Source organism: Drosophila arizonae, chromosome 2 (genome assembly GCF_054131065.1).
Source record: "Drosophila arizonae isolate 15081-1271.41 chromosome 2, UAZ_ARI_1.0, whole genome shotgun sequence".
NCBI classification, from domain to species: Eukaryota; Metazoa; Arthropoda; class Insecta; order Diptera; family Drosophilidae; genus Drosophila; species Drosophila arizonae.
The window spans coordinates 14,386,157-14,403,690 of NC_142922.1; the positions used below are offsets into that span (position 1 = coordinate 14,386,157).

General features: G+C 43.0%; 3 protein-coding genes across 10 annotated transcripts in view; 2 read left to right on the forward strand and 1 right to left on the reverse strand.

Moving 5' to 3' along the window:
* Positions 1–17,534, forward strand: part of Mhcl (Myosin heavy chain-like) — a 33,281-nt gene that overhangs the window by 11,612 nt on the left and 4,135 nt on the right. For all 7 annotated transcript variants that reach the window (XM_018018589.2, XM_089461851.1, XM_089461852.1 and 4 more), the window contains 6 exons: positions 37–640; positions 708–902; positions 12,248–12,382; positions 12,440–12,667; positions 16,813–17,178; positions 17,240–17,518. In XM_018018589.2, the coding sequence (XP_017874078.1) occupies positions 37–640; positions 708–902; positions 12,248–12,382; positions 12,440–12,667; positions 16,813–17,178; positions 17,240–17,518 (1,807 nt within the window). The remainder of the gene's footprint in view (positions 1–36; positions 641–707; positions 903–12,247; positions 12,383–12,439; positions 12,668–16,812; positions 17,179–17,239; positions 17,519–17,534) is intronic.
* On the reverse strand, positions 1,228–3,340 carry sxe2 (sex-specific enzyme 2). 2 transcript variants are annotated; one of them, XM_089461862.1, is made up of 4 exons: positions 3,303–3,340; positions 2,728–2,776; positions 2,391–2,640; positions 1,228–2,328 (listed from the first exon to the last, which is right to left on the reverse strand). In XM_089461862.1, the coding sequence occupies exons 2-4, from the start codon at positions 2,753–2,755 to the stop codon at positions 1,479–1,481; spliced, it is 1,128 nt and encodes a 375-aa protein (XP_089317988.1). In that variant the 5' UTR covers positions 2,756–2,776; positions 3,303–3,340; the 3' UTR covers positions 1,228–1,478. The 2 variants fall into 2 exon arrangements, with proteins under 2 accessions (XP_089317988.1, XP_017874081.1); XM_018018592.2 differs by lacking the exon at positions 3,303–3,340 and having other exon boundaries at positions 2,728–3,023.
* LOC108621333 (uncharacterized) lies at positions 6,485–12,223 on the forward strand. The gene has a single exon (XM_018018587.2). The coding sequence runs from the start codon at positions 8,841–8,843 to the stop codon at positions 10,554–10,556; it is 1,716 nt and encodes a 571-aa protein (XP_017874076.2). The 5' UTR covers positions 6,485–8,840; the 3' UTR covers positions 10,557–12,223.

The window sequence follows — 17,534 nt, forward strand, 5'->3', positions numbered from 1 at the left end:
TGTTTACAATAATTTACATGAATGCTCTACTTGCAGGCTACTGGACGAGGAGGCCATCTATCCGAACTCGAACGACGACACATTCCTAGAGCGTTTATTCTCACATTATGGCGATCGTGAGCATCACACGTTGTTGCGCAAATGTGCCGGACAGCGGCAGTTTGTGCTGCACCATCTGCAGGGCACCAACCCGGTGCTCTATGCTGTCGATGGCTGGGTGCGAAACAGTCGCGAGCATCCGGGCATACGGAACGCAGTGTCACTGCTGCAGGACAGCAGTCGCGAAGAGATAAATCGTCTCTATATTGGCTCACTGACGCGCGGCTCTGGTGCCATGGTGTTTTGCGGCTCGTTCGCAGGCCTGGAGGGTACACAGTCATTGCGTCGAGTGTCCAGCATCCGGCGTTCCTTCACTACGGCGGGCGTCAAGCGTAACTCAATTATGCTGCAGGTGAAGTTCACCGTAGATGGCATAATTGATACGTTGCGCCGCACGGGCACCCATTTTGTGCACTGCTATTTGCTGCAACACAATGCGGGAAAGCATACCAAGTTCACGGCGAATGGGTCGCCCAATACGGCGCTGGTTCAAGCTGCTACCGAGGAGGATTTGGTAAATGTGCCACTGTTAAGGAGTCAGGTAGGTTAACCAGGTCTAACTCACTCTGTGAACTGTGCCAACTAACGTCTACGATGCGTTCCCTTAGCTACGTGGCTCACAAGTTTTAGAGGCCGCTCGGCTGCATCGCCTGGGCTTTCCCGAATCTGTGCCATTAGTGGAGTTCGTGCGTCGCTTCGGCCTGCTTGCAGCCGACTTGTCGAGCAATAAAGATGTTACCGTGGAACAAATACTCGCTGTCAATGAACTGGATGTTGCCAGCTATCGCATTGGACCAAGCCAAGTGAGTTCAATGCATATTTCCTATTTAACTATAATTATATGAATACACAGTCGTAGTGCCTAAGCTAAAAGAGGACTGTGATATCTATAACTTTTGTTTATTACAAAGGTCTGCATTAAACATTATTGACTGAATAACTTCCCTTTAAATAAGAGGGTATTTTAGGATGTTTATGATTTAAAATTTGTAAAATTTTATGACAGACTTTAACAAATTCTTGCGTTAAGTCATTAGTTGCTTTAAACTACTCGGTTGTCTATGGCTATCCATAAATTAGAAAAAAAAGCGCAAACAGAAACATCAGTAAAATACTTATGTTAAATACTTATGTTTCATAGACTTTTAATGTAGGCAACGTTTAGTACATTTAAATAAATTAACTTTTATTTATGGCAGAAGTAATTTAATTTAATGACTCTTCACTTGCTGCTTGCATGCCATGATGTGTTCGAAGCAATGATTAACCAGTTTCATACCAATTTGCCAATCTGATTTTCTTATAAATATAGATGTCTATCTTTAGTTGTAGCCTGTATATCACTTATTGCTCATTCAACTCTGTTGCTCGGCCTGCATTTATATGAAAAACAATGTTCGCCTTGTTTCAAAAATTGTAGACATTTTAGGTGGTTGCATGTGAACTAGGCCGTCGGCGGTGCCATACGGTGATTGCCGCAGAGTACTGACATAAAAGACCCCCTTTTTGGGCATAGCCGGTTCGCCACCCATGAATGAGTCAGCGGGACATGTCGCAGCACTGAACTTGGTGTGCTTGCCGCTGTTGTTGCAGCCACAGGTGAGCTTACGTATGCTCTGCAGGGATCTGCAGCGCACCGCGCCAAACATCTTTGGCCGGCGCACAGATTCTGCAAAGTAGAAGACGGCGCCAAAGTGGTCGCAGCTGATGTCAAGTTCAGTGGCAGTTGCATTCGGGCAGTGCGGCTGTCCAAGGCCCCAGTTGGGGAATATTGCTGCCTGGCTGAGTCGGTTGCCTTCAGGATTACCGAGCAGCTGCAAATCTGTGTGTATGGACTCCACATAGATGGCATCGGTGGGTGCCAGGCGCTCTGAGGGTCCCACGCCGAGCTGTGAGAGACCGGCTGGATCGAGCGCAAAGATGGCGCCCAGGCGTGCAGGGGTCAAATGCTTGCCCGTTAGACCGGCTATGTGGCTGCCCGCACTGTGGCCCACCAAATAGATGTTCTCGTAGGGAACGTCCGCATACTCGTGCAGAAAACTTAGAAATTGGGCAACACTGGCAGCAATCGAACGGAACTGCTTGGACACACGAGAGTAGTTAATATCCATAGCCTGTTGGCTCCAGTCCATAACGATGACATTAAAGTCGCCGCGCGACAAATACGCATCCTTAACGGCTGCATTGTAGCAGGTGGTGCTCTTGCCCGTCCAGCCGTGTATGATGACTCTGTGTTGATTCGCAAAGGCCAAATTTTATAATTGCTCCATGACATTCATAGACTACTCTACCTGACTGGCCATTTGCCATTAAAGTTAGATTTCCTTAGCAACTGCACATTCCCCGGATGGAGCAGCTGACGCTCTTGTGGATTGTGCGGCGTATAGAGATCGTACTGTAATAAGCTGGCCTGGCTAACGTGCCTTGAGGGACGTGTCAAACGTTTCAAACTCGTATTAACTAAGCCCTCCACGACATCGGCCATTGCAATTTCGCACTTGCCGCGCTCGTAAGCAAACAGCCGTTTGCCAGCGGATACATCTATACAAAAAAAAAACCATAGATTACGGATAACGACTCATAAACAATTGTCATTAAAATTTAAAAATCTCTGGCAGACTAACTCACTTCCAGCTGGCAGCAGCAGCAGCAACATTAGCGTAACGCTGTACAACAACTGCATTGCGAAATTTGATAAAAAAAAAAAAACGAATTAGATAAAATTAAATTAAATTTAATTAAAATACCGAGTCAAGTTTAAGGTAAACGCGCGACAATAAATCAATAAATTTGGCTCAGCTCACTAAAAGTCTGACAGCGAAAATTTGTGAGCGACGGCGACACCTCCGACGCGTTAGCGGTTCTGAGCAAAATTCTAAATGGACGGCGAGTTAAATACAATGTGTAGTATAAAGCTAAGCACACAGCGCGCTGAGGATCGCTGGATGCCGATCACGAAAGCTGGACAAGGGCGCCAGCCGGCCGGACGCTTGAGAATTTGAGCTTCAGCTTCAGCGCGGTCACTGTCATGACAAGCGCCCATTTAATAAATTGCAAACTTGTTGAGATTTGAGAAGTTGCTGTTGTTGTTGATGCTGCTGCTGCTGCAGCAGCAACAGTAGCAACAATTGCAGATGCAACTAAGTGTAAGTAAATACTCAAGTACTTTGCAATATGCATTGCATATCTGATGCTCAATTAACCTGCCAGCCACTTCCGTTCTCGAGCTCAACGAATTTGAAACGACTGCTCATTCTGACTGTTGACTTCTTTTTGGTGCTCAAATCTGAAATTTAGCAACTCGCAGTGTATAGGGCTTTCACTGTCCGCGGTCGAGGGGAAAAGTTAGTTCATTAGCCTCGCCAGCGTATTCATTAATGCATATTATAATTATGAACATTTCCATATATTAAATGTAAAAATAAAGATAGGCGCATATATTTGAATTGGAAATACGCTTAATTTCTGTTTTTTTTCTTCTGCCATTTACAGTTAATAATTTGAAATTTTCTTTTGAGAGTTGACTAATATTAAGTGGCCAATTATAGAGTTATTTCCAAAGCAGAAGTGTTAATCAATTCGAATACGCATAACACATAATCGAATTAATAAAAAAAAAAATGAATGTGTTTATTATATTTTATTAATATATTCTACATATTTTTATCAATATATCAATCAAAAATTTATGAAAGTGACGCAATATTACCTACTTTAAATTGACCTACTTTCAAGTTTTGTTTACACTTTCTGTAGCATATTCAGATTTCGACTGAACGATAAATAACTTTTGCGAGTCACTTTCCATGCTCCGATTCTAACGAACAATCTTTGTTAGCTGGTCAGACTAAGTAATTATGCATACAAAACAAAAATTCGTGAGCGGAGTCGTTGATCTTTTGTTACAACATACTACTAACTTTTCTCCACTGGGTTGCCTTTCTCAACAGAGCTAAAAAGTATATGGTTATTTATATATACATTTTGAGTATTTGTAAGTCGTTTGTCATTATTCATAAAATCTTGAACAAACATACCTCCTCTGGATGTATTCGGGGCTCGGGTTCAACTATAACAAAAAAGTTTGTGTTTTCTAAGTCATTTAGCAGGTGTTTCGTGTCGTAGTATCAAAGTGTGATTTCGTTTTATGACTTGACTTATAACATCTAAACGTTTGACTTCAGCATTTGAATTTCATCTCGTCGGTATTACTGTTGACACTTTTTATGGCAAAAACATTTATCTGAGCGTTCAACTCATTCGTGACACGTTACACAGTTTATTGACTGAATTTATTTAATTAATTAAATAATGTTAGCTTATCATACGAGATGAGCCACAAAGAGTATTGAACATATTGATGTGATAAATGCATTAAGTATTTAATATCATGTAAGTGTTTGCGTCTCATGCAAAGAGTATTGAATATATTGGTGTGATAAACTCATAAAGTGCTTCATTTATACTGAAAGTATTTTAAATGCGGCCTATACTGTGGCCAAACAGTGCGCATAACACTAAAACACTAAAGCTCTAAGTTGCTTTATCTATTAAAATCATAAAGACCTTGTGCATTTAATATGAGTACTCAAGCAGCTCAAGTGCACTGTGTCACGACAGTCGTACAGGGTATCTGCTTGTCAATCTGCTTGTCAATTGTGACATACTTTTCTACACAGCATTGTCATTTTGTCACGAACGTCTTGCCTTTAGCTTTTATTAAAGCCGTATTTAATATCAAAAGTTTTTATTGTTTGGTGATAAAAATACATATACGTATCTTAGTCCGCAAAGAAAATATCTACAGTTATTTTGGTCATACTATATAATGTATATTTTGGATACGTACGAATTATATTTGTGTTACAAAAATAAGCTGGATATTTAGCAAGTGCATTGAAAAACAACGAAATGTTTCATATCTGAAATTGACTCGACAGCTGAATTTCGCAGCTCTGAATATGCACCTTTATTCACGTAGTGATTCTGTTAATAGATCTTTAAGTACTCCCTGTGATTTATTGCCTGTGCAGCAGGAGCATGTGTAATTTTGCTGACAGGCATCAATTTAAATCAATTTGTAATTTTAAATACAGCACGTTTCATTCATTCAAGTTCTGTTTAATTTCGACTAAGACTGTTCTTCTTTTGGATTGTCACATAACAAAATTTGATTGATTTGAAAGTCAAGTGATAGTCATCAGCTTTAATAGCCTAAAATCGAAGGGTTAATTTCAGGAGTGTAAACAGTCTTAGAGTAAATCAAGATTATATTAAAATATTAAATTACTTTAGAATTATCTGTGAACTAATTTTGGTTTAAATATTGAAAAAGTCTTATATTATTTATTGTTAGCGAAATTCTTGCTCTTTTCCTCTAATTTTGATAATTTATTACAGATATTCGATGAGCTAAAATTATTTGACATATAAGAATTTGATTTTAAAGCTCACAAGCATTTGCACAATTAAAAGATATTAATTCTCGACTGATTAGCACATTTAATTTATTAGCAAACTTACACTTCCTAATTTGAGTTCCCTCAACTCATGATATATCTATGTATATAAAAATATCATTTTCACTTTCTATAAACTTTTACTTTTTTTCGCAAGTTTAGTTTTAATTTGCAGCAATTACTGTTTTCCCATTTATTCGACTATTCGATTTGGTCATTTCGCTGTGATTTGTAATTTTGGTAAAGTGTTTCTATACAGCTGGGCTTGAGTATAGTCTCTCGCTGCTTCATATTCATATTACTTACTAGGGCTGGTTGGCTGGTTTTCGATTTCCTGTTCTCATGCAACTGTGAATCCCTACTTAATGCTCGCATTTGCTCACAAAAACTTTTGACGTCACTTGTGGCAAGTCCACATTTTTTCTTCGGACTCTCAGCTCAGCTTCGGTGACGCTCGCAACTTTCACGGTCAAGTTCATCTGTGGAAGCTCTTGCTTCCATTGTGATATAGAATTCCGAGCTCTCGCTGTGTTTTGTAGTTGCCTCTGTAATGAGCTTTACGAGCTCTGACTACAGCCTATTGCTCTGATTCTGTCCGATTGCTCAGTTGGTTTTTACAAATGGAGAACGTCGCAGTTAAGCAGACAAATTATTTTATTGACACATCAACGAAACCGAAATGTGGCTGGACAAATCCGATGTGTGTCTAATGACTGGCAATGAGAGTGGCAGAGTGAACAGCTGGTTCGGAGACAGCAACAGCAACAGCAATATCCGCACTGATTATTGGCTCAACATTTTCGTGCAGCTTTGCGGGCAGCGGCATGTCGGGCACGATATTTTGCGTTTGTTATTGCTCATCTATGGAATTGGCAGCAGCTTGTGGCTGATCAGACGCAGCACACGCAGTGTACGTACCAATCCGTCATACCATACCGAATCCACAAAAACAAAAATTCAATTCCAAATCCAAATCCAAGTCCGAAACCGAGCCCAACCCAATCCAACCGCAGAGCGACGCATGCGTCGTTCACTTTCACCAAAAAATGACGTTGCGTTTGTCGAGCTGCGACCCGCTGCAACCTGCAGACAACACCAGCAATAGCAGCAGCAGCAGCAACAACAACGACAGCAACAACCACATTTGTCCAATGCACATTAACATTTTTTCCATGCAAACATTTAAAGTGAAATTTCCCAGCGTTCGCTTTCATTAGAAATGAATCGCAGTCGCCGCAGCCTGAGCGGCTTATAACTTGCATAATATATTGAAGCGGGTTCTGTCAATCGCTTGGAAACCCAATGAAAAAAATTTTGAAATTGGCTAAGGCGAAAGAGACACGAAAACTTCATTAGCGTTTTGACATGCAAGCGGCGTCTGCCCAAAGGGAGGCGTGGCCTTAATTAATTTACGCATTAATCTCAAAAGAGCCAATTGACCCTTTAGGGCCAACTCTATGCAAACTAGTTTTCGATGAATTATGAAATAGCAATAAGCAGGAAGTCATCCACATGCAATGCTCGTAGAGCTGTAGCCAGCTGAAATGCAATTAATTAGTTACGAGTCGTTCTTCTTTTGGTAACTAATTGAAATGGGACGCTAAATTCCTCTTGCTGTTCTACGAGGTGTTGGTAAGCTGATAACAGACATTAACGAGCGATTTTAATTTGAATAATTAATAATCGGCTTGAGCTTGAGTCTTCGCGGGCTGACAGCGTACTGCAATAAGGAAGACCTAGCAGATTCTGTAAATCATCGACTTGTAATTGAATATGTCTCAGATAATAAGCATTGATAGCATATTTTATCACTCTGATAACCGTCAATTGGCAATGAATGATCGGCTGTGATTTTTAGCAAAAGCAGAGTATACATATAATTGAAAACTAAATTAAATCCTTGTTTTTTTTTATTTGACTTTTTTTGACTCAGAAGTAGAGTGCAGTGAAAGAGTGAGTAAAGGATAAATTCCTATTATATAAATATATTTATAATACAAGTATATTTTATAAATCAGTTAGCTGTTATAAAAGTGTGATGGGCATAAAAGAAATCGCGTCTCACATAATTTTGACTGCATACACACACTAGTGCTTAAAGTTCAAGAAACTATTTAAGTGTGCCTAAAGAAAACTAAAATAAATTTCCCCAAAATGAAAACCAAAGCATATTAAATCGCTCTTCATATCATATTATTATATTATCATGCTATTATTACATTATTAAATTATCATGTTAATATTATATAATACACTAGCGGAACTCTTTCTATAGCCCAAACAGAATGCAACATTCTTGGCTGTTTGATCAGAGTGTTGTCTGAGTTTCCACTTGGAGGTTCTGCATGGTCTTGCCCTAGGGCAGTGCAACAACCTTTTCAACCCAACCCAACCCAGGCACGACATGTTCTGAAGAACATGCACACATATATATATCAATATTTGTCATTGTCATAAGCCGCACCAAGTGCTCCATGGTGGCTTTAATGCTCTCTGAAGTCCAATTGCTGACAATGAAAAGTTCAAATCGAAACATAAATGAGAAGAGCGACGGCAAGCAATAATTTTTGTTATTTTTCACTTTTCTTTATGTATATGTGTGCATACATAATGCTAATGATCTTTAAGCTGATGATAATCATGATGATGTGTGAGCGTGTCTGTGATTGCTGTAATGTCGCTAATGAGACGAACCAACTATAAATCGAGCATTTGAAGACTGAATGAAAAGTGATTTGTTGGCGCTGGTAATTAGCATCGAACCTGCAGCTGCAACACGTTGCACAGAGCTGGGCTTGCCCCTTGGCAATGGCGACGTGCCCCCTTTCGCTGTGTATGGCTAACCATGACCGCCGCCAATTACGGTAAGCCGCGACCATGTCCACGGCTCTGTTTGTTGATAAGCCACTTTCGAATGCACAGCGCACTTGGCTGTTGACTGTTTTGCTGCTGCTGTTGCTGTTGCTGGTGTTGCCGCTGTTGTCGCTGTTGCTGGCTGGCTGGCTGTTTGGCTTCGTCTGGCGCGGCAAGAAATTCAGTTGCGCCGTTGAGCTCAAAGAGAAAACAACACACGAATTACGCGCCAAGCGCCCAGCAGCTGTGAAAGTGTTGGCTGGTGGTCAAGTGGCCGAAGCGGCGATCGCAGATCGAAAGGAAATTTCGCAACAACAAAAGTTATATGCACTTTTACTTGTTGCCCGTCTTTACATCATCATCATCATTATCACCATCAATATCACCATTATTAGCATCATAAATAACTTACAATAAATCACTGTTGTCATGTATAAACACACGGTCAAATCAAAACTGTCCCAGGCACGCAGCACGCCACCTGTGTCCACTGCCACGCCTCAAAAGCAGGCGCACCATGGCCTGGGGGCGGGTAAGAAATTCTTCTCAAGCATACGCCACAAAATCGAGGATAATCTAACACCCAAGCTGAGTGGCAAACTCTACTACAAGGGCAGCAAGCACACACGCTCGATGAGCGCCCTCAGTCTGGTGGACAATGGCGGCTGTGTGGTTGGCAAGTATACGCCGAAGCCGATAGTGGCACCATCGGAGGCTCCGGAAAGTAGCCCATTGATGACGCTGAGCAGCAGCAGTGTGTGCAGCTTTGTGGACAGCGACGACGAGGGCCAGATGAGCCTGAGCCTGAATCTCACACAGCAATCGCTGGAGGACGAGATCTTTGCGGAGCTTGAGAAAGTCGCGCACGACGAGAGCAAACTGAACGAGGTGCTGCAGAGTTTCGATCAAATATTGCAGGAGTATCCGCCGGTGGAGGAGGAGCAAGGAGTGCAGTTCGAGCAAACGCTGCCGGTGCCGGTGGTGGTGGCGTTGCCGATGCCGCTGCCCCCACCGCCTGCTCAGTTCTGCGATCGACAGCTGCTGTCGAAATCGCACAGTACCCTGAGCATCGCCTCGAGCAGGAGACAAATCTATCAGACGCCCGAGTTGGCCAATTCGATGCTGTTGCGCCGCAGCGACTCCAGATCGAATCAGCGCTACAATTCGCTCTGCGACATTAGCCAGCTGAGTGGCAGTCGGATACCCATATCGAAGCACTCGAGCCTGCGCTGCCTGGAGAAGAGCAGCCAGGCCGGCAGCAAAGTGCAGCTGACGCCGCCCCAACCACAGAAGCAGCAACGTACCCGGTCCATGCTGACGCTGAACAGCCGCAGCTGCAGCAGAGCCAGCCAGGCGGCAGCCAAAGTGAAGCCACAGCCAATGCCTGTGTCTGTAATAACGCCCAAGCGAGCCAACTCGACGCTGGAGCGTCGCCAGTTGGCGGCCAAACCGCCGAGGCGGGCCAACTCAACGCTGAAAGCTGTGGCCAGCCGATCGCCCAATGCGCACACAGATGAGCTGCTGGTAAAGTGCCTGGCCAAGGGTCATGACCTGCTGCGTCAGGTGGAGAGCATCAGTGCTGGCAAACCGCGGCCCAGTCGCGGCGTTAACAAGGAGCACACACAGCTGATGCGGCACAAAAAGAAACAGCAGCTGCACTACGCCAACGAAGAGAAAGTGGGCAAGCCCAAGCTAGAATCGTGCAAGATAATACCGCCCAAGCTGGGCGAGACCTCGGACAAAAACCACGAACTGCTGGTCAAAGTGGTGCAACAGCCGCCGCCGCCGAAACCCATAAAAACTGTTGAACACAACTCGAACTGCGACTCGGACGACTCTGGCCACATAAGCAACACGGTTCTGTCATCCACGAGCAATTCGACTGGAAGTCTGTGCGAATGCGAGGGCGATGACGAAGACGTTGAGCCAGAGCCACCGCAGAGCTGCTGTAGGCCCAACAAAATTGCGCAGCTATTGCAAAAATTCGAGGCGAAGTCGCAGTGCCAGACGGACAGCGGGCATAATATGAATGCGATTACAACGACGACGACGAAGGTGGCGCAGGTGCGGGCGGTGCGCTGCATACAAACACAGGTGGAGATCTATCCCACCTATATGAAAGAGGTAACTATGCAGCTGCACTAGCCAGCGAGTCCCCAGCAATAATGGTGTCCTACCATATCTAAATTTAAATTATCTATTAGAACTATTTCTTAACTATTAACTGGAATAAATACTGTTTAAAAACAAAAACCTCTACCGCTTATCTTCTGTTCTCTATTCAACTTTAACACTTGGTTTCGGTTACTTTGTTGCCTTTGTTTTTAGTACTTTTCTTGTAGCTCGTCTCACCTCAATCCCCACCACCTCATCTCGATCGTAAAACCCGCATATACAAATACAAAATACACACAAACACACAGAAATACACACACCCATTTTCCCGGTTAGTCGCAATTTCACATTGGTTTACTTTCATTTTTGATCTACGTGCGCTGCATAATTAAAAATTTCGAAATAGTTTCTCGAAAAACGTCGCAAATTCAGAGACACATAGTTGACACACCTTGGCAAGGTGCGTCCGATTCCGAACCCAAGCCAAAGACATTTGGCTCACTAATTTGTAGTCGCAAGGGAAGTTCGCGACTTTGTCCCAGCTGCATTTGTTTATGAGCTCCGCTGCTGCCTAATGGAAATGACGCACATTTGTTTATTTACAATTTTCTATTTTGTGTTGGATTTGCATACCCTGAATCCATTGAAAATCTTTGAATGGGGGTATAATGCCTATTGGCTAATGTATGTAAGGGGAAGAAAGGAGACCGAAAGCTGGAAGTTGCCTGTTTGTCTATCTCTATTATTATTATTTAGTTTGAATGCATTAGCTTTTCGATATCTCCTCGATTTGCATAATATCAATGAGTATTCGATATTATTTTAATTTTATTTTTATTTTTTTCTTTAATTTACATACATAATAAATACTAAAGGGTATTACCCAGTCCATCAGCATTAAGTGGAGCACTCTTGATTTCTTTCACTTTTATTTTTTCGTGCCCTGTTGCACAGGTGTGCAAATTACTGTGCTCTGCTTGTGTCCAGCTCTTTGACTCTGCTGCCGTGTCAGCCACCTTGACCTTCACTTCCTTGATTTGATTACATTTGCTTTGTCTCGCCCCTATGGAATCGCAGCTGCCATTGAAATGCGCACACAACACTTTGATAGTACTGAGATTTTGAGCTTATTTATAAGACCATTTATTATATGTGTCGTGTTTTTCTCTCTCTCTCTGCTGCAATCTTTGTGATTTTATTTTCTAAGCTCCAAGCTGAGTCGAAAAAGAAACTGGCAGCTGCCAAAACATCCAGAGAGTTGATCAATTGCCACATCGGATAATAAGGTCTTGCATTTCGCATTAACATCACGTTCTGCAGATTTGCCAGCTGCTAATGTCAAAGTTAGAAGCCGCTCGAATTCTTAAGTAAGATTAAGTTAACTTTGATTGTCTATCAAAATGGTCAGAATAATTTATTGTTTTTCGTCCTGTTGTAGGATTTGTGAGTAAAGGTCGGACACATTCGGAATGTTTTTATAAATGTTTTTGAAATCTTCGATGAAAATGCAAATCACTTTATATAATAATAACTAATTTAAAATTTTGATTACTTCTCTAATGAAACAATATTTGAATTAATTATATATTCAAAAAATTAGCTTAAACGTATTATATATTTTTTACTGAATAAAAAAAAAAAAAAAAAATCAAGAATAGTACTTATTGCCTATTGAAATTTATAACTAATTGTGTGCTTATCATGTTAAATAATATTTGCAGATTCTATTCCGATCCGGCGTACTCAATGAGCTGGAAGCTAAACGAGATGTGCTGCTATCGGATCGCATTATTCAGCTGCAGGCACTATGTCGTGGTTATTTGGCACGCAAGAAGATGTCACAGCGCCGTGTACAGGTGAGTGGGTTTTGCTTAGGCTGCCCCAGAAGCCTTGACTATCTCTTGTTATTGTAGGAGCTGGCAGTGCGTTGTATTCAGCGTAATGTGAAGGCCTTTTTGGCCGTGCGGGATTGGCCTTGGTGGCGTTTGCTGGTGCGTGTGACGCCTCTACTCAATGTACACCGCACCGAGGAGCAGCTGAAGATCGCCAACGAGGAGCTGATCATGCTGCGTGCCAAGCTGGAGAAGATCGAGTACGATCGCAGCGAAGTGAGGAACGAAAATCAGAAATTGGAAGCCAAGGTAAGCGCACTTTCCGCCTCTCGCTTGCTCTCTCACTCCCAGTCAGAGCAATGTTTCACATTAGCTTTTAATTAAAATTGGGCAGCCACGGATGACATGGCATGTGGCTGCTGCGGCCCACGTTAGCTCAGATGACAATTATCTGGGGCGCCAAGATTTGGGTAGACAAGTGGTGCAAACATTTTGCCGAATGATGGTTTATGTTATGCTCAGTTCTTCTATGAATGATGTCTGCATATAGTATGTTTGTATGCTCATATGCTGCACAGTGGTGGCTCATTGACAAACTAATAAGAAAATGCATAAACTAATTACTATCTTAAATGAGTTTTTTAAATTATTGCTGATACCAGCCAATATATTAAAAATTCGACAGTGGATATATACATACAATATATAAGTGAATACATAGTCTTTTTGGCTGAGTATTTTTGAATCATTTTATTTTAAGACCCATTAAACTTAGCACACATATGTTTATCTAAACATATGTCTTGCACAGCTCTAATACGCGAATGACCAAATTTGATAATGATAGTGAGGCAGAATTAAAGTGCTTTCGATTTGTGCACTCCGTAATGCCATTGAAAACTTCTAATCGTCTACGACGCATTTGGCTAATGGCAAATTCGCAATGAGTGCATTCGGCGATAGATACAAATGAGTTGCGACTGCGATCTGGCGATATTTCCGCCTCTTGTTTGGTTTATTGTAAAATATAAATAGCTTCTGGGCAATGCGTGAGTCCATTGAACACTGACTGGGTGGGTATACGTATTTTGTACAAACTCACATCTTTATATATGTACTCTTAATATGTATATATATACATTTGTGTTTCTCTGCACTTAAGAATTGTGTGTTGTATGTATTTTTAAATGCTCTGAAAGATCATTAATAATACTTTATAGCGCTGCTGTGCTCGTGTTGCAACTCCGACCAACACATGTTGGTCATTCGTTTATATAAACGTTGAGGAAATCAACAGTTGTCTCTGCTTATTACATACATTTGGCAGATATAAATATATATGTATGTCTATTTGAGATTATGTCAATATAAAGAAGATCCATGTTGCAATTCTTTCAACAGACGCTCGCCGATTCTCTCAGTATCTGTCTCTCTCGGCATCTATCTCTCAGCTTCTCTGGGGCTGCTGAATATTTTGGCAAATAGCGGCTGCCCCGGTGAGCTTTTCTGGTCACGCATCGCAAGTGGCCGCTGTTCTCAAAGAGATTCTGTTAGTTGCTGAGCAAACGTCGCGACGCGAACGCCGGAGGCGCCCAACACCGAGCCGTGCCGCGAGATCCGTATCCGAGTTCGTATGCAAATCAGATTCCGAATCCGATACGTTTGCGTGCGTGTGTGCTATAGGAAATCGGTGCCAAGAATAAAATAAAAACATAAGGAAAATAAAAAAAAAGAAAGAAAAGAAAAGAAGCAACATATTGGCAATTTGATGCTTAAGCCAAAATAAATGGGGCTTTTGCGATAAATTTAAATATTTGCCAGCGAGCGATCTCAAGTTTTTGACAGCACGTAAAATCTCACAAAGATATCCCCCCGAACCACATAAAACGATCCATAATCAAAAAACGAACTCAAAACGAAATTAACGAATTGGCTCAACCAGATTTGCACACAACCAAAACGAAAACCTCCTCCACAAAGCCCACTAACCCATTTCGTACTATCGCCTGATTAACACGCATTTAAGCCCCCTTGTTGACCCCTCCCCTCCCCAATGGCACCGCTGGCGCCTGTCGATGCAGCCCTTGCTGACAGTGCTGACATTGCAGCGCCGCCAGCAGCCAGTGATGTGTTTAAACATCAATTAGAGTCTCAACCGGAGCAGGACAAGGAGACGTTTATGGCACGCGTATTGGCAGCCATGAATGGTATAACGAGAAACAATAACAACAGCAGTGGCAGCGGCAGCGGCAGCGGCAGTGGCTCCTCGCTGGGCACACTGAAGCCACCGAAACCGCCAAGCAGCCAGGCACGCAAGCAGATACGTCTGCTGCCCAAGCAGCGCGAGCAGAGCCCTGTCCTGAGCAATGGGCACGGCAACACCACAACACGCAACACACACCACAACACCAACAGCTACACGCCACGTGCCACAAACTACAGCAGCAGCAGCACCACTTCGCAGTCGCTTTCAACGTCCGGCCTGGGTAATTGCCAGCAGGAGACTACTGACAGCCACTACGAGGTTTCGCTGACACTGCCTCTCTCAACAGGCACAGGCACAGGCGCTAGTACGGGAAGGGGTTCGGCCTCAACTGCATCTGCATCCGATGCTGCCGCTGATCGATTGCGTCTGCTGACGCGTTCGCCCAGTCCCGCCTATTCGATGTCATCGCGCTGCTCCACGCAGTCCAGCGTTTCGCGTACGTCGCGACTGGAGACGCCGCCGCGTCGAGTCTTCCCCCAGACCTATACCAAGGGCAGTGGCCTGGATCCTTATGAGATGCGTCAGCTGGAGAGCTCGCCGGTGGTCTTTGATGCAAATCTGTCCTTTGTTTTGGGCTGCCAAAGACAACCGGTGCATCAAACTCTCCGGCCGACTCCCTCGTTTGAGGATCCGCGCACCTCGTCCGCCTACCTCAGCGAGAAGATACAAAACTTTCTCAAGCGCACCGACCATGTGCAGGAGGAATGGGCAGCCATGGGACGGCGCACGCGACGCCAAACCAACAACAGCAGCAACGGCAGCATAAGCGGAGTTGGAGGCGGCTACAGCAGTCGCTGCAGCACGCCCAGCTCGGCATATTACGATGATTACGATACAATCTCGCTGATTGAGCGACAGCGCGAGCGCAACAGCATGGAACGCTGCGGCTCTGTGGGACGCACACGCTCCACTCAAAACATACTAACTAAGGCGTTCCAGCTCTCCAAACAGCTGCCACACACGCCAACGTCGCGTGGCAACTCCATGGCCAGGGAATCATCGGTGGCCACCTCAGTGATGTCCAATGCAATCAATGGCGATGATGACGACGATCGCACCATACGCGAGGAGGACGACAATGAGTTAGATGAGGTAGTTTCTGCTGCTGATGCTAACCTTGAGCTTGCTGCTCATCTGATGTGTGATTTTTCAGTGTGTGTGGGCAGTTGACATCATATGATAGCTCCGATCTGCCCAGGTCTTGTCTCACTTGAGCACATAAATATAAATGATTCTTAAGTAAACATATGGTTGAAAAATTCCGATTCCATGCAACAGCGCTGCGGCTGACATTGACAGCGGCATCCTCCGACGTCGACGTCGCCGTTGACGTCGAGGCGTTGCTAAAGTTAGCGGTTCACTTCAGATGCTCAGGTCCATCTATTTTTGGAGCACAACAAAATAATGCGTGAATCACACAGCATGAATTCTTTAGGTGCTGCAGAACTTGGAGGAATATTCCATAGATATATTTGTTGTTTATAATGATTTAATGTTATTTTATTGGTACTTATAAATCTGTTTTAGAAGGCCAGGGGCAAGGTGCTCACAGAGTCTAAACTTAGTTCAAAAATGTTTCGACTGTAATATATTTTTGAATTTGAAATCTTAATAAGAATATTCCAATGCATGTTTTGCCAGGGCTATATCATATAAAATGAAGAACTTATATAGAACATTTATTAATTTGCTTATATATATATGCAGTAATATGTATATATATAATATTTTTTTTCTACGATTTTTTGAAGCCAAAATATATTTTCAAATATATATACTATATAATAATTATTATTACGGCACCCCTTTAACTGATAAATTCTTCAGCGCAAAGAATTTGCTGTCATTTTGAATTGAAACCATTAAAGTATAATATATTGTTCAGCTTTTAATGATATCTTTGTTATTAAATAATAACAAAATTGCTTGAAATCAATTTGAGAACTTTTCGACTATTTCCTTTGACCGATTTTTGGGTTGAGGTCATTTGCGTAACTTAGCAGGCCGATTCAACTGTTTACAAATATGCCAAATGGAAACAATATTAAGCATGTAAAACAAAGAAATTACTGGCGATTTTCTGTCGAATTAAAAAAGCACAGTTTAGCAATTTCATATGATTCAATATTTATACGATTCAATTCTTTTGCCAAACTAATGACGTTTCTTCGCTCTTCTCATGATGCAGTTATCCGAACTGACTGTTGATCTGGCGGAGGAGCGCTCTACAGCTCATATTGCCACCGAACGCTTGGAAGCGGAGACTGCCGAACGCCTAAAGCTCGAAAAGGAGCTCGGGGAGAGCCAGGCGAAAGTAAAGAACCTGCAGGAGATGAGTGAGAAACTGGAAATGGAGTTGATATGCGCCAAGTCCGACTTGAATGGCATCTCCGAGGATGAAGATGCCGAGCACGAAGAGGGTGCCGGTGGAGTTTACAAACTGAAGTACGAACGCGTGGCCAGAGAACTGGAGTTCACGAAGCGCCGACTACAGACGCAACATGAGCACGATCTGGAACAGCTGGTCGGGCTGAAGAAGCAATTGGAGAAGAAGGTCTGCTCACTCAATCTCAAGGCTAGATAAAACAAACATAACTTTACCATGACACTTTCAGCTTTCCGATGCCTACGAAGAAGTTGAGGAACAACGTCAGGTTGTGGGCCAATGGAAACGCAAGGCTCAAAAGATGACCAACGAGATGAATGATTTGCGCATGCTGCTCGAGGAGCAAAATGCACGAAACAATTTGCTGGAGAAGAAGCAGCGCAAATTCGATGCCGAGTGTCAAGCTCTGCAGGATGCAGCGCGCCAGGAGCGCCAGGCTAAGGAGCGGTACGGACGCGAAAAAGATGTGCTCCAAGCCGAGAAATTCACGCTCGAACAAACACTTGCGGTGAGTAAATCGAATA